Below are 13,985 nucleotides of genomic sequence, written 5' to 3' on the forward strand. Positions count from 1 at the left end.
ACAAGCTAATTAACCTGCAACAGTGAACATCAACCAGTTCGTAGGGAAATCTGAACTTGGTGATTGATCACAGCCTTTTATACATTCCAAGCCACCTTTTAATTGTTGCAGTAAGCACAACTACCTCTAAAAACTCATTCCAGCACAGTTGTCCTGACCTTTTTTCTCTAGTTCAATTTTTCTGAACTTTTACTAAATAAATAAAAAGATACAACAGTTATACAGAAACTTATGGAGACATAATGGTAAAATCTTATTCATTTACCGCATTATCATATGGGTGTATACTTAGAACCAATTTTACCTACCAAATTCATGAAATCATTGTTTCCACCAACATGGATGTTGTTAAAGTAGATCTGTGGTACAGTAAGACGTCCAGTGATATCGATAATCTGCTGGTGTATCACAGGATTTTCCTTTATATTGACTTCAATGAACGGGAGACCCATTTCAGTCAAATAAGACTTGGTACGAAGACAATGAAGACATCCTGTAATGGTGTAAACTGTAATTCTGCCTGCTAATTTCTGCATAGTCACCGGCTCTTCTGGCTCCATTTTAGATCTGTAGATTTAAGAGTGTGTTGCCAATCTGCATTCGTTTTTTTTTACTGCCGCTGGACTTATTTCACTGTTGGCTTGTGCAGAAATTCATAAACTGCGGCATATCAAGACTGCTTCCCTGGATTCCTTCCTCTACCCCTGCACTTCGTACTGAATTTCTGAAAGCAACAATTGCTACAAGTGAGCTCAGGCTACAGGAAAAGAAAGGTAACGCTTGCAATTATATGCTGCGCTTCACAGCCTCAGGACATTCCAAAACATGTCACAGCCGATTAATTACTGTTGAAATGAGATCACCTTTCCAGGAGATACATTTTTATCCTGGCACACACAAGCACAGATGGCTGAAAAAATGTTCACTCCCTAAATTCAGTTCTTTTATCCCTATAAACACTGAACATTTTATCATTTTTAATCGCAGAAATAAACCTGGACCCAAGTCTATAAAATGCTAATTTCGTACTCCAAAAGCAGAATTGGAAATTACAGGTAGAATGGGGAATTACAGGCAATGTGGATAAATAAAAGGATAAAAAGAAGTTGGGACTTCATAAAACCGGTTTATACTTCCATATTATTCAAGGTTCATTCCGTAAATATTGGCCTGGATTTTGGGGTCAGTGATGAAGTGCACCACTGACCTTGAAGAAAGTTTGCCAGAAATATCTAGTGATCTCTGTGGCATGGATTTTACTTTTTCTGATGTTATTTTGATTTACCAAGTCTAGGAATCTCCAGGGGTCCAGCAACAGTGATGCCAACAAGCAGGATAAGCAGCCAAATGTATTTATGGTAAGGGTAGCCAACTGGTTCTGTACTGGATTAGTCATCCAAAGGCCTGGGGTAATGATCTGGGGATACGAGTCCAAAGCCCGCCGAACTGCTGAGGAATTTAAATTCAGTTAATTAAATAAATCTAGAATAGAAAGCTAGCATTTGTAAACTACTGGATTGCTATAAAATTGAGGCAGAGAAAAAGTCCATTTTCAACCAATACGAGAAACTTCCCTCAACTCCTGCCCTCTATTTTCTGTTTTGTCGTCACGCTCAATGCATTCTGTTACTTGGCCTCTGTCTCTAGGGGCTAGATTTTGCCGTAGACGAGCAGGGGGCGGGGCCCGCTCACTGACACGCAAAATGACGCGGTTCCCCCCGACGTCATCCCGCTCCATTTAAATCTTCAGGAAGGCGGGGGCGCAGTGAAATCAGCTGCGGGCCCGCCGACCTGTCAATGGCCAATTGAGGCCATTGACAGGATCATCAAAACAATTAAAGGACCTGCCCGTCCAACCTTAAGGTTGGCGCGCAGGTCAGGAGCCCCGGCGGGCTTCTGAAAAAACATGAAACCTCATCCACCGGCGGGATGAGGTTTCATGTAGGGTTTAAAAACGTTTGTGAAATTTATTAACATGTCCCATCTTGTGTGACATTGTCACATGTGGGGGACATGTTAAGGATTTTTTTTTTCTATTTTTAATGTGTATACAGCTGTCAGCGATCTCCCTGAGGCAGCACTTAGCCTCAGGAAGATGTGCGCTCTTTCGTGCGCATGCGCGAAAGAGCGCACTCTCGCATTTGGGGAATCTCCCCCTACCCACACACGAAGCGCATAGCGCTTCCCGCCAGGCATCACGCTGGGCGGGCCTTAATTGGCCCACCCACTTAAAATGGCGGCAGGGCCCGCTTCTCCGGTGGGGATCAGCTCCCCGCCCGCCGGAGATTGGGTCGGGCCCGCCCGGTGGGCAGAAAATTCTGTCCTAGATGTTTTGTTATTTTATCTTTTATCAAGATTCTTCTATCTTCCCTACCATTGACTTTCAGCTAACTAGTCTATAGCTTCTCGTGTTAGTTTTATCTACTTTTCTCCATAAGGAACATATATTTTTATTTTCTGTTGGACTGGGGATTAAAATTACAATGGCTGCAGGTTGAAAGGCATGTACACTGGAACAGGATGAGAGATATATACAATGTTGCAGTCCTGGAACAGAGTGTGCCACGAAAGACAGTGCTGGAAAGGAGTCCTGGGCCTAGGGAGCTGCCTGACAACAACATTTTAATTGGCTCCTGACCAGGTGACCAAGGTTTTGTATGAGAGCAGAGCAGATAGCTTCTAGCCTGAAAGGAACAAGACCTAAAACCTCTTTCTCCTGCATGTGGGAGGTTTCAGCAATTCCACAATAATAGCTAGCTGTTTTTTTTCTCTCATATCTCTATAACTTGTTCTCTCTGAAAACCCTTGTCAAGAGGCAAAGGGGAAAATCACTATTAGAGACATTGAAAGGCAAGTGCTCAACCAGTGAACTAAATACTGAAAATGCTGGAAGACCAACCCGTGTCATCAATAAGAACTGAAAGGAATTTGGAAGACATCAATCAAAATCAACCCATCCAATCCTGTACTCTGGACTAGGTGCTATTGAACTGTTTTATCCCACCCTTAAAATCCATGCTTTTGTGCATCTTATGTGCTGTGTGTGCGTGTGTGTGTGTGTGTATGGATTTAAGAAGGGGGTAGAGTTTAAGTTATAGTGTTAAAAATATGAATTGCTAATTTCTTTCTTTTACCACTGGTTAAGGACAGTTGTTCAATAAACAGTTATTTACTCATTAAGTTTACAAACCTGGTGCTCGTATTCTGTTAAATTAAACAGTGAGGTAGAATTGGGGAAATCTGGTGGTTTGACCAAATTTTTTCACATTTGTTGCAACTCGGGGAACACTGGAGCTTGATATTATAGCTCACTATCCCCAGTGAGTCATGACAAACTTTGGGGGCTTGTCCAGAAAATTTGGAACAAAAGACATGACAATTTGGGTGTAGATTTAGTAAGTAATAAAAGCTAAAAGGAAACACCAGGTTTGTACTGTCAAAAATAAGATGGCACTGGAAACTGCTAAAGCTTTCCTGCAAGTGGAAGAGATGTCCCTGATGATTTTACAAGGGATCCCAAAAGCCACGTTAATTGAATTGGCAAGTAAATTAAGAGTAGGATTGCCTGCCAAAGCTAGGAAGGCAGAGATAATCCAAGAGATGGTACAGCATTTGAAATTGGAAGGAATACCCGAGAGACCGAGTTCTCCAGGCGATGGTTCATTGGAATGGGCTCAAATTCAGTTGCAAATAAAAAAATTGGAACTAGAGGCAGCAGAAAAAGAAAAAGAAAGAGAAAGGGCATTCCAAAAGGAACAGGCAGAAAGGGCAGCAAAAAAAAAGGAAAGACAGAGAGCATTCCAGAGGGAATTAGAAATGGCGAGGTTAGAAATGAAGAAACAGACTTTAACAGGAAAGAACAGAAACACAAAAAGAGAAAGACAGAGAATTCCAGCTTAGAATGCTGGTAGCTAAAAAAAAAGAGACACCAGAAGGTGAGGCAGCACTTATTTCCAGCTCAGAACCCAGCGAGGAGATGTTTAAATTTGTACAAGCTCTTCCAAAGTTTGAGGAAAGGGATATTAAAGCATTCTTTATTTCATTTGAGAAGATAGCTAAACAGATGAACTGGCCAAAGGAAAACTGGACATCGCAGAGCAAATTGACAGGTGGGGCACAGGCAATTTTGCTTCACTGTCAGAGGAGGTTTCTAGGGATTATGATGCGGTGAAAAAGGCCATTTGGAGTGCCTATGAGTTGGTCCCTGAAGCATACAGACAAAGGTTTTGAAATTTAAGGAAAAAGCCCGGGCAAACTTACATGGAATTTGAACGGATTAAGCAAAGTAGTTTTGACAAGTGGATACGAACATTAGGAGTTGAATCTACGTATGACGTTCTCAGAGACCATTCTCTTGGAAGAATTTAAAAACTCCCTACCTTCTGTAATAAGAACCTATGTTGAAGACCATTAAAAAGTTTAAACCATGAAATGTGAGACTGTTTAGATGGAGTCTATTGTTTCAACCATTCAATGTAAAGATTGTCCACATTGTGGCTAAGATAATGTGATCACTGATGCATTGTCGCAGATGTAATTTACTGAAATAAGTTAAAAGGTGTAAGAAATGCTGAATATTGTTTAAGATTGTATGAGGGGGAGGAAGGATGAATGAAAGTAAGTCTCATGTTTTGTTGTCCATGTGTCACATAACTTGTGATGAAACGAATTTTTGAAATGGTGTTTCATCTCTTTTAAGGGTGGAGGCATGTAAGGAACATATCTTGTTATTTCTGTTGGACTGAGGATTAAAATTGCAATGGCTGCAGTTTGAAAGACATGTACACTGGAACAGGATGAGAGATGCATAGAATGTTGCATTCCTGGAAGAGAGCGCACCATGAAAGACAGGATGGTGCTGGAAAGGAGTCCTGAACCAAGGGAGCTGCCTGACAACAGCATTTTAATTTGCTCCTGACCAAGCGACCAGATTTGTTGTAAGATCAGAGCAGAATAGCTCCTAGCCTGAAAGGAACAAGACCTAAAACCTCTTTCTCCTGTGTGGGGAAGATTCCAAGTAATTCCACACTAATAGCTAGCTGTTTTTTTTTTCTCTTCATGTTTAGATAGATGGAAAGGGATATTGGACAAAGTAGCCAAACTTAAGGAGGATGGGATCCCAAGTCCAGATGCCCAAAGAAACCAAGGACGAGATAGCAGAGGCACCAGTGTCTCTATATAGAGAAATAAGAGAAAGAGCAATAATCCACAGGATGGTCGAATAGCAAATATGATTCCTATCCACGAGATGTCACGACTTACTGGAGATAGTGTGCTGTAATATCAAGCCCCACTGTTACCTGAGCCGTGAAAAATGTGAAAAAATTTGATCAAGGTTGCCCCAATTCTACCTAGCTGTTTAATTTAGGTTAACAGAATACGAGCACCAGGTTTGTAAACTTAATGAGTCAATAACTGTTTATTGAACAAACTGTTGTTAACCAGTATCAAAAGAAAGAAATATGAACTGCTAATTTCTAACTCTATACCTAAACTTGACCCCTTCTTAAATCCCTGTACACACACATACAAGACACATAAGACACACAAAAACATGGATTTTAAGGATTTTACCCTTTGCCTCTTAGCAGGGGTTTTCAAAGAGAGAGCAGGTAACTGTTGCAATCTCTTTGCTGACTTCTACCATTATCATTGGCTGTTTGTTAGCCTCTTCAATGAAAACTGAGGAAAGATGTCTAACCAGTATCCCCATCATTTCAGTATCATTTCCTGAGAAATTATTTAGTGGCTATATCCTTATCTTAATTCTCTTATATGTTTATAGAATACTTTAATATTCATTTTTATATTCTTTGGTATTTTCATTTTATACTTTCTGTTTGCCTTAGTACTTGGTTATTTTAATCTCTTTCCTAAGCTCATCCCTTTTCGTCATTTACCTTCTTTGTTTACATACATTATGTTTGCTTTTTTCTTTAGATTTGATTCTCACCTTTAATTATAGATGGTATCTAACTAAAGAAAGGTTTTCTGTTTTGAAGTCTGTTTCTTTAGTGAAATGGATTCCCTTGAATTCTATTGATTTGTTTAAATATTGCCTTCTCTTGCTCTACCTCTGTCAATATTTTGCTTTTCCACTTTATCTTCCTTGGCTCTTTCATCATTCCCTCACAGTTGGCTTTTCTCCCCAGTCTATTAACATTATTATAGTGATCTCCTCATATTGGCTCCAGTTAAGTTCCCATTACTCAGTCTAGCCGTGCTTCCTTTCTTGTTGAGCTTACATATTTGCTCAGAAAAATGTCAACTGTAAAAACTCCACCCCCCATCTCTCCCTCTCCCTACAAGTTTAATTGGGGTTATCTGAGATCTCCCATGATTCTAATTCTGCATTGTATTACTCATTTCATATGTTTGCCTAAACAAATTCTCCCTTCCATTCTTTTCCCCTATTTGGAGGTCAGTTGTAAAACCAAGAGTGGCTAACCCTCTCCTTTACCTCGATCCATTTGGTTTCTTTCTATCTTTCTCTGTTAGTTCTGATTCCTATTTCTGATTAACAGGGCTACCACCCTTCTTCCTCTCTATCATTTCTAAATGCATTAAACCTGCAATATTTAACTACCAACACTTTCCTGTCTGCAGCCATGTTCTATTATCCAAAATTCCATTTTGTTGTGCTGTTCTGTACGTTGGCGTTGAGGCAATTTAATATGCTCTTGATTCACTATTATAATGGTATTATATAATTATATCCTATAACCTTTTCTGATTTCGGAATACTTGTATTATTCGTATCTCTTTTGCTACTCAGATTTAGTTAGATTTCATCCCCCTATTCCTTATTTTTCTATTATTACTGTATAAATTCGAACCAAATAGAATACTTGATAGCAAGCCACTCTATTTAAACCACAAGTAGGTCTTGACATAAAAACATAAAATGCTGAAAATACTCAGCAGGTCAGGCACCAAATAGGAGAGAGAAACAGAGTTAACGGGTGGAATTTAATGGCCACCCGATGAGTGGGGTGCAAGGTGGGGTGGAATGGGGTAAGGTTGTTTAATCAGGTTGGAAGGAGAGAGTTGGAGAGCCTGTCACTTTCCCAACATCCGCAATTAAGTCAAGGGAGGAAAGGTCAAAGTCGGCCTTCCTGCCCCGGGTCAATTAATAGCCATGGAAAGGCCATTTAAGGGTTTCATCCCACCGGCGCTGACATTCTACCAGTGGCAGGGAGTGTAGTGAGGGTGGGGAGCCCACACCATATGTGCAGGCAGCCCGGTAAAAGCTGGTGACCTGGAAGTGGGCCCAGAGTGCAGGTGGGTCATTAAATTCAGCTCAACATTTCAAATCTGTGACCTTGAAAAGCTGCCTGACCAGCTGAGTATTTCCAGCATTTTACGTTTTTATTTCAGATTTCCAGCATCCACAGTATTTTGCATTAGTATGTATTAAAATTCTTTTATTACATATGTAAATATAGTTTATTTTGTACTTTTATAAACCATAAGGGGCTGGGTTATAGGTCACCCCACTGGTGCATTCAAAGGCGAGAGGGCACATAAAATCTGCCTGCCCCTGCCCTTATTTTTTACCGGTAGCGTTCGGCAACCGGCCTGTCAGTGGGTCCATTCAGCAGGAACTTAATACTTACTTAAGGTCCTCATCCCACCACCGCCGGGATTTAACGGGCGGCAGGAGAGACCACCCGCCAAGCGTCCTGCCGGCAGGTTTCCCCATGCTGGTCGGTGGTGGGCAGTGGAGGCACCCAGGGGGGACCCTTGACTCACCTGCTGGGCTGGATCCAGCACCGCACGCCACCTCAAGCCGAGTGCAACACTGGCAGTGATCACCATTCCTGGCAGCGATGCCAGTTCTGGAGAGCTGCCAGCCTCTGATTGCCCAGCAGCTGTCTGAGGTGGGACTTCCCATCCCTGACCATAGTGCACTGTACAATCCAGCCCAAGGGGTTTTCATACCTCCCATATGGTGTGTCTCGCACCTCCAAACAGACCATCATAAGCATCTGTTAATAAATTAGAAATTCTGATAGAAACAAATATAGCCAAGTTTGTATAATTCCTCATGTAGATAATTAGAACTTAGAACTTGAGATTTTAGTATATATAACTGTTAACATACATGTCCCTACAATTTTCCAACATAGACAATTTGAAAAGGATTCAAAGTAGGTTTTATGTTAACACATACTTACAGCCCCAACATGTTACAGTCAGTCAATGAAGCAGACCAAGTGTGATCCATGGAAAAAAGCAATACAAATCAGACTTATTCAAAATATACAGTCAGCACTTTTTCTCCTTCCAATTTTCCCCTTCACTTCCTGAAGGCACTGACTCGTGTAAGTCAGTTCAAGGGGCACTGGCAACCCAAGTAAAAATGGTGAAAATAGTGTTCGAAATGCCCCGCTGAGCTCTTAGAAACAGAAGGATAAATTCTTAAGAAGTTCAGACAATATCCTTAGAACAAAGGACTCATACAATAACTCTAGATACCAACCAGAGGTAACAGATCTAGCTTGTCAAGGACACAGGCCTGGAGATAACATATAGATTATGCTGTCTGCACAAGATAAACACCACTGCGAGGGATTTAGAGGCACAACAGGTTTACCTAGTATTGTAAGATTTTGTAATTATATGAGGCTGGCAAAGTAAAAGAAAAAACTAACTAGTGGGCAGGTTGAGCTTTTGCCTTACAATGTAAATTTTATCATTACACCAAACGTCTTTGACATATGTTTGTTTATCATTAACTGACTCTGAAAAGTTGCCATGAGTCTTCTTGTTTGGGTAGACGCTGAAATAGGTGGATAAAGAATCTTTGTGAAATTACGTTTATACAAGATTGGGTCCCGGATTTTTGCAGAGCCACTGAGACCCTGTGGAACTTTAAATATGGTGGGCAGGACCCAGATTCAGAAACCCCCCCTCACATCCCCGTCATAAACTGACAGATCCTATTTTTGTTGGTAAGGGAAAGGGGCAGGGTGTGACTCACATGAGGGAAACCAGAACTCAGTGGGACAATTTAAACTCACTGCTGAGATAAAAACAGATCCCATTTTTGCTGCAGCAAGGTTCTTAACCTGCAGTGGGGGAATAACAAATGTTTATAGTAGATGCAAATACTCATGGAGGGTGGGTTAGGTCTGTGGAACTGTCATGCTGTGAAATTATTTAAATCCCCAACCCTGTAAAAGTTTAAAAAGTAGGTTGCATTTGGCAATGACAGTTGAATGATACCTATCTAGCAGTTACAATAGCTGTTTGTTGACATTTCATCAAGGGCCGTTTTCGTTTCATTGTTAATGCCTGGCTGCTTTCTACAACCTATAATCTCAGCAGGGGGTCTTAAATTCACTACTTGGTTGACAGTTCAAAGAGGTTATTAAAGGAGTAGCAGTCTTCGATGTGAGGTTATGAATATGAGTTTGTTTTTATAAGAGATTAAGTACTTGAGAGGATTTAAAAGTTTTGAATGGGCTTTCATGAATGGGATTTTTAAAAAGTAATAATATAGGCCATAATAGATATTTAGAGCTTTATTTTATTTCATCTCAACATGGCTCACGAGGTCTGCCCATGGTGGATACTGAGTTAGAATGGAGGGTGTAAGGGCCAAGGGTGGTGGGTGGGTTGGCATGAGTTGGCAGGGATGTTATAAGGGGCCATGGAGCTGGGGGGTCATGGGTTGGCATTAAGCTGGCATGGGGTCTATAAGGGGACATGGGGGTGACTGAGGGGCATGGGTTGCAATGAGTTAGCATGGGGGCTATAAGGGACCATAGGAGTGTGTGGAGAGCATTTCACTTGCACTTCCCTCAATTTAGTCTACTGCATTCGTTGCTCCCAATGCGGTTTCCTCTACACTGGAGAGACCAAACGCAGACTGGGTGACCGCTTTGCAGAACACCTTCAGTCTGTCCTCAAGCATTACCCAGACCTCCCTGTTGCTGGCCATTTCAACACTCCACCCTGCTCTCATGCCCACATGTCTGTCCTTGGCCTGCTGCATTGTTCCAGTGAAGCTCAACGCAAACTGGAGGAACAGCACCTCATCTTCCAACTAGCCACTTTACAGCCTTCCGGACTGAATATTGAGTTCGACAATTTTAGATCATGAAATCTCTCCTCCATCCCCACCCTCTTTCCGATTCCCCCCCCCCCCTTTTTTCCAATAATTTATATAGATTTTTCTTTTCCCACCTATTTCCATTATTTTAAAATGTATTTCCATCCATTGTTTTATCTCTACCTTTTAGCCTTTTTCGATTCCTTCACCCCACCCCACCCCACCCCCACTAGGGCTATCTGTACCTTGCTTGTCCTTTCTACACTTAATTAGCACATTCTTTAGATAATATCACCACCTTCAACACCTCTTTGTCCTTTTATCTGTGACATCTTTTGACTATCTCCACCTATCACTGGCCCTCTATCCAGCTCTACTTGTCCCACCCTCCCCTTAAACCAGCTTATATTTCACCTCTCTTCTATTTTTACTTAGTTCTGTTGAAGGGTCATTCGGACTCGAAACGTTAAACGTATCCCTCTCCGCAGATGCTGCCAGACCTGCTGATTTCCCGAGGTGTTGCGCACATTACGCTTCCTGTAACTGTTTCCCTGCTGGTCTTCTGCTCCTTAATTCTTTCCTCTGCGCTCAATCAGTTGTTCCTTCCCTCTCTGACTTTCACGCACCTTCTTGTTAACTTAACTGTAGCTATTACGTGCATTTTAAAACAAGTTTAAAGTAGCAAAACCCCCCAAGGTGTTTCACATGAATGTTAAAAAAAAACAAAATTTGAATAAAGCAAGTTTCCTAAAGTGTGTTAAGGGTGAAAAAAAGATAAATTTAGCCAGACATAGTCATTATGTTAGTGAAATAGGAAATGAGAATGCGATTTCTGTTGCAGACAAAATAAACAAAATAATAAAAGGGAACCAGATGTACATATAGTCCTTCTGTTTTGGTTTACGTCACTACTTCTTAATTTATATTCTCCTCAGCAGAAACTACCTTCTCTCTTCTTAGGTTAGTAGCAGAAAATTCAAAAGTTGATTTTTAAAAATCTAAGTGAAAACATTCACAAACAAACACTGCCACCTAAATATATTTACATATCGAAACATTCAATATAGTGGTCATTCAAATCATGATGGAAGGATTAACCTGTAATTAGATTAAGTACTGTTTCTAATATTTCATTAAAATTCCTGGATTTATTTTTCACATTATGTGGAAAACTTCCCTATGTTTGTAGCCAAAATATCTGTCATCCAAATAGCCAATATTTCCTACATAACAGAATTCACTGTACTTCATAAAGTACTTAATAGTTTGAAGTGTCTTGTAACATTTCCATAACCGATTAAAGCACTATATGAATGCAAATACTGAAATCTCCTTGTTTGGAAGCAAATTTAATCATCACAATAGTCACCAAAATGTTGACATATTTATTAAACCTTATGCTGGAGGAAATATGAGCCCTTCCCATACCAGTCGACCATAATGATTCACATACCATCTAATCACCAATCAAAACTGCCACAACACAGATGGAATCCCACACTTGCACATATTTCTCAGGGACAGCTTTGAAAGAAGAACTTGTTTAATGAAGTCACAAAGCACCTTCAGTGACATCAAACCTATTATGATTGTCACCATATAATTTTGGAATGTGAAAAAAAAATTGTAACCACTTGAGAACTGCTGTCGTAGTATTTCAGATGCAATGAACTATTATTCAGAGGGAGCCAAGATATGGTTTTACATGATATGTACATCAGGGCGATTAATATCAGTACAGTAACTTGTGTCGTTTTTGGAGATTTTTTTAATGCGGTTAATGAAATTATCAGGAAAATTAAACTCAAGTGATAAATAATAAAAACAAACGGCAAAGGTTAGAAATCTGAAGCAAAAACCAGGAGTGCTAGAAACACACAGCAGGTCAGTAAGTCTCTGTACAAAAAACAAGGTCAATGTTTTGGGAGAGCATCCTAGTGGGGTAAAAGCATAGATTGTGGGCCAGATTTTCGTTTCCAAGGCGGCTAGCTCAAGTTGGGAAATTTCCAAACTTGGCGGATGCTCCTCAGTTTAAAGGGCTCCATTAGACCCAATTTTCGCTCTGGGGAGGTGGTGGGGGGGGTGGGGGGGGAGATCAAGTTGGATCTGCCAACCCCAGGGACAGATCCTGGATGGGCACATACAAGGGCGAATGCCAAGGCGGGCTGGGTAGAAGGCCCGCCTTGGTTCACTAGGACTTTGAGTTGTTTTAGGAGCTGTTCGGCCTTTTATCCCTCACCCTCCTACCCGCTCCCCATGTCCTTTCACAACACCCTGCCAGTTCCATGTTAACTCATGCCCCCATCCACCCCCTGGCCCCTCATGCCAATTCATGCCCCCCACCCACTCCCCATGGCCCCTCATACCCCAATGCAACCTCCATAGCTACTCACTCAGAATCCACCAGGGGCAGACCTCAGGGGCCATGTAGAGATGAGAAAAAAAAATAAACTTCTAACAATCTAATACAGCTCACATTTCTACATGCTTGATCGTGAAAAAAATCTCCCATTCATGAAACCCATTGAAAACTTTTAATTCTCAAGTAGTTAATCTCTTATACAAACTTCTAATTTTGACCCACAAAGAGAACTAATCCTTTAGTAGCTCCTTCAATCAAATTGTGAATTCACAACCCACTGCTGAAATAATTGTAGCTTTTGAAACTCTGCAAAGCATTCATTATACAATTGTGCAATGAGTAACTCACCTCCTGACTCCCTAAAGCCTGTCCACCATCTACAAGGCACAAGTCAGGAGTGTGATGGAATACTCCCCACTTGTCTGGATGAATGCAGCTCCCACAACATTCAAGAAGCTTGACACCGTCCAGGACAAAGCAGCCTGCTTGATTGGCACCACATCCACAAACATTCACTCCCTTCGCCACCAACGCCCATTAGCAGCAGTGTGTACCATTTTCAAGAAGCACTGCAGGAATTCACCAAGGCTCCTTTGACAACATCTTCCAAACTCATGACCACTACCATCTAGAAGGACAACAGCAGCAGATAGATGGGAACACCTCCACCTGGATGTTCCCTTGTCACGGCTCACTGGGGATAGTACGCTGTAATATCAAGCCCCACTGTTCCCTGAGCCACGAGAAAGGTGAAAAAGTTTGATCAAAGCACCAGATTGCTCCAATTCTACCTAACTGTTTAATTTAGGTTAACAGAATATGAACACCAGGTTTGTAAACTTAATAAGTAAATAACTGTTTATTGAACAAACTGTTGTTAACCAGTGGCAAAAGAAAGAAACGTGAACTGCTAATTCTATAACCTAAACTCTACCCCTTCTAAAATTCCTATACACACACATACAAGACACACAAAAACTTGGATTTTAAGGGTGGGGTAAAACAGTTCAATAGCACCAATTCCAGAGTACAGGAATCAATGGTTGATTTTGATCAATGTCTTCCAAATTACTTTCCGTTCTTGTTCATGACAAGAGGTGGTCTTCCAACACTTTCAGTATTTAGTTCACTGGTTGAGAACTTGCCTTTCAATGTCTCTAACAGTGATTTTCCCCTTTGCCCCTTGACAGAGGTTTTCAGAGAGAGAGAGCAGGTTATAGAGATATGAGGAGAAAGAGCCAGCTAGCTATTATTGTGGAATGACTGGAATCTTCTACACACTTTCATGGCACACTTTGTTCCAGGACTGCAACATTGAATATATCTCTCATCCTGTTCTAGTGGACACGTCTTTCAACCTGCAGCCATTGTAATTTTAATCCACAGTCCAACAGAAATAAAAAGATATGTTCCTTACACCCTCCAAGTTACTCACTATCCTGACTTGGAAACATATTGCCGTTCCTTCACTGTCGCTGGGTCAAAATCCTGGAACTCCCTTCCTAACAGCACATGGACTGCAGCGATTCAAGAAGGCAGCTCACCATCACCTTCTCAAGGGCAACT

The 13,985-nt window shown here is 41.1% G+C and overlaps 1 protein-coding gene across 4 annotated transcripts in view; it reads right to left on the reverse strand.

The window, feature by feature from the left end:
- Positions 1-13,985, reverse strand: part of LOC144691736 (uncharacterized) — a 56,961-nt gene that overhangs the window by 40,741 nt on the left and 2,235 nt on the right. For 2 of the 4 annotated variants that reach the window (XM_078560148.1, XM_078560147.1), the window contains exon 2: positions 309-724. In XM_078560148.1, coding sequence (XP_078416274.1) covers positions 309-560 — 252 coding nt within the window. In that variant the 5' untranslated portion in view covers positions 561-724. Of the gene's footprint in view, positions 1-308; positions 832-1,200; positions 1,638-13,985 lie in introns of those variants that run through there. The other 2 variants (XM_078560146.1, XM_078560145.1) reach the window with 2 other exon arrangements.

Source organism: Cetorhinus maximus, chromosome 16, assembly GCF_964194155.1.
Source record: "Cetorhinus maximus chromosome 16, sCetMax3.hap1.1, whole genome shotgun sequence".
In the NCBI taxonomy this organism is placed as follows: domain Eukaryota; kingdom Metazoa; phylum Chordata; class Chondrichthyes; order Lamniformes; family Cetorhinidae; genus Cetorhinus; species Cetorhinus maximus.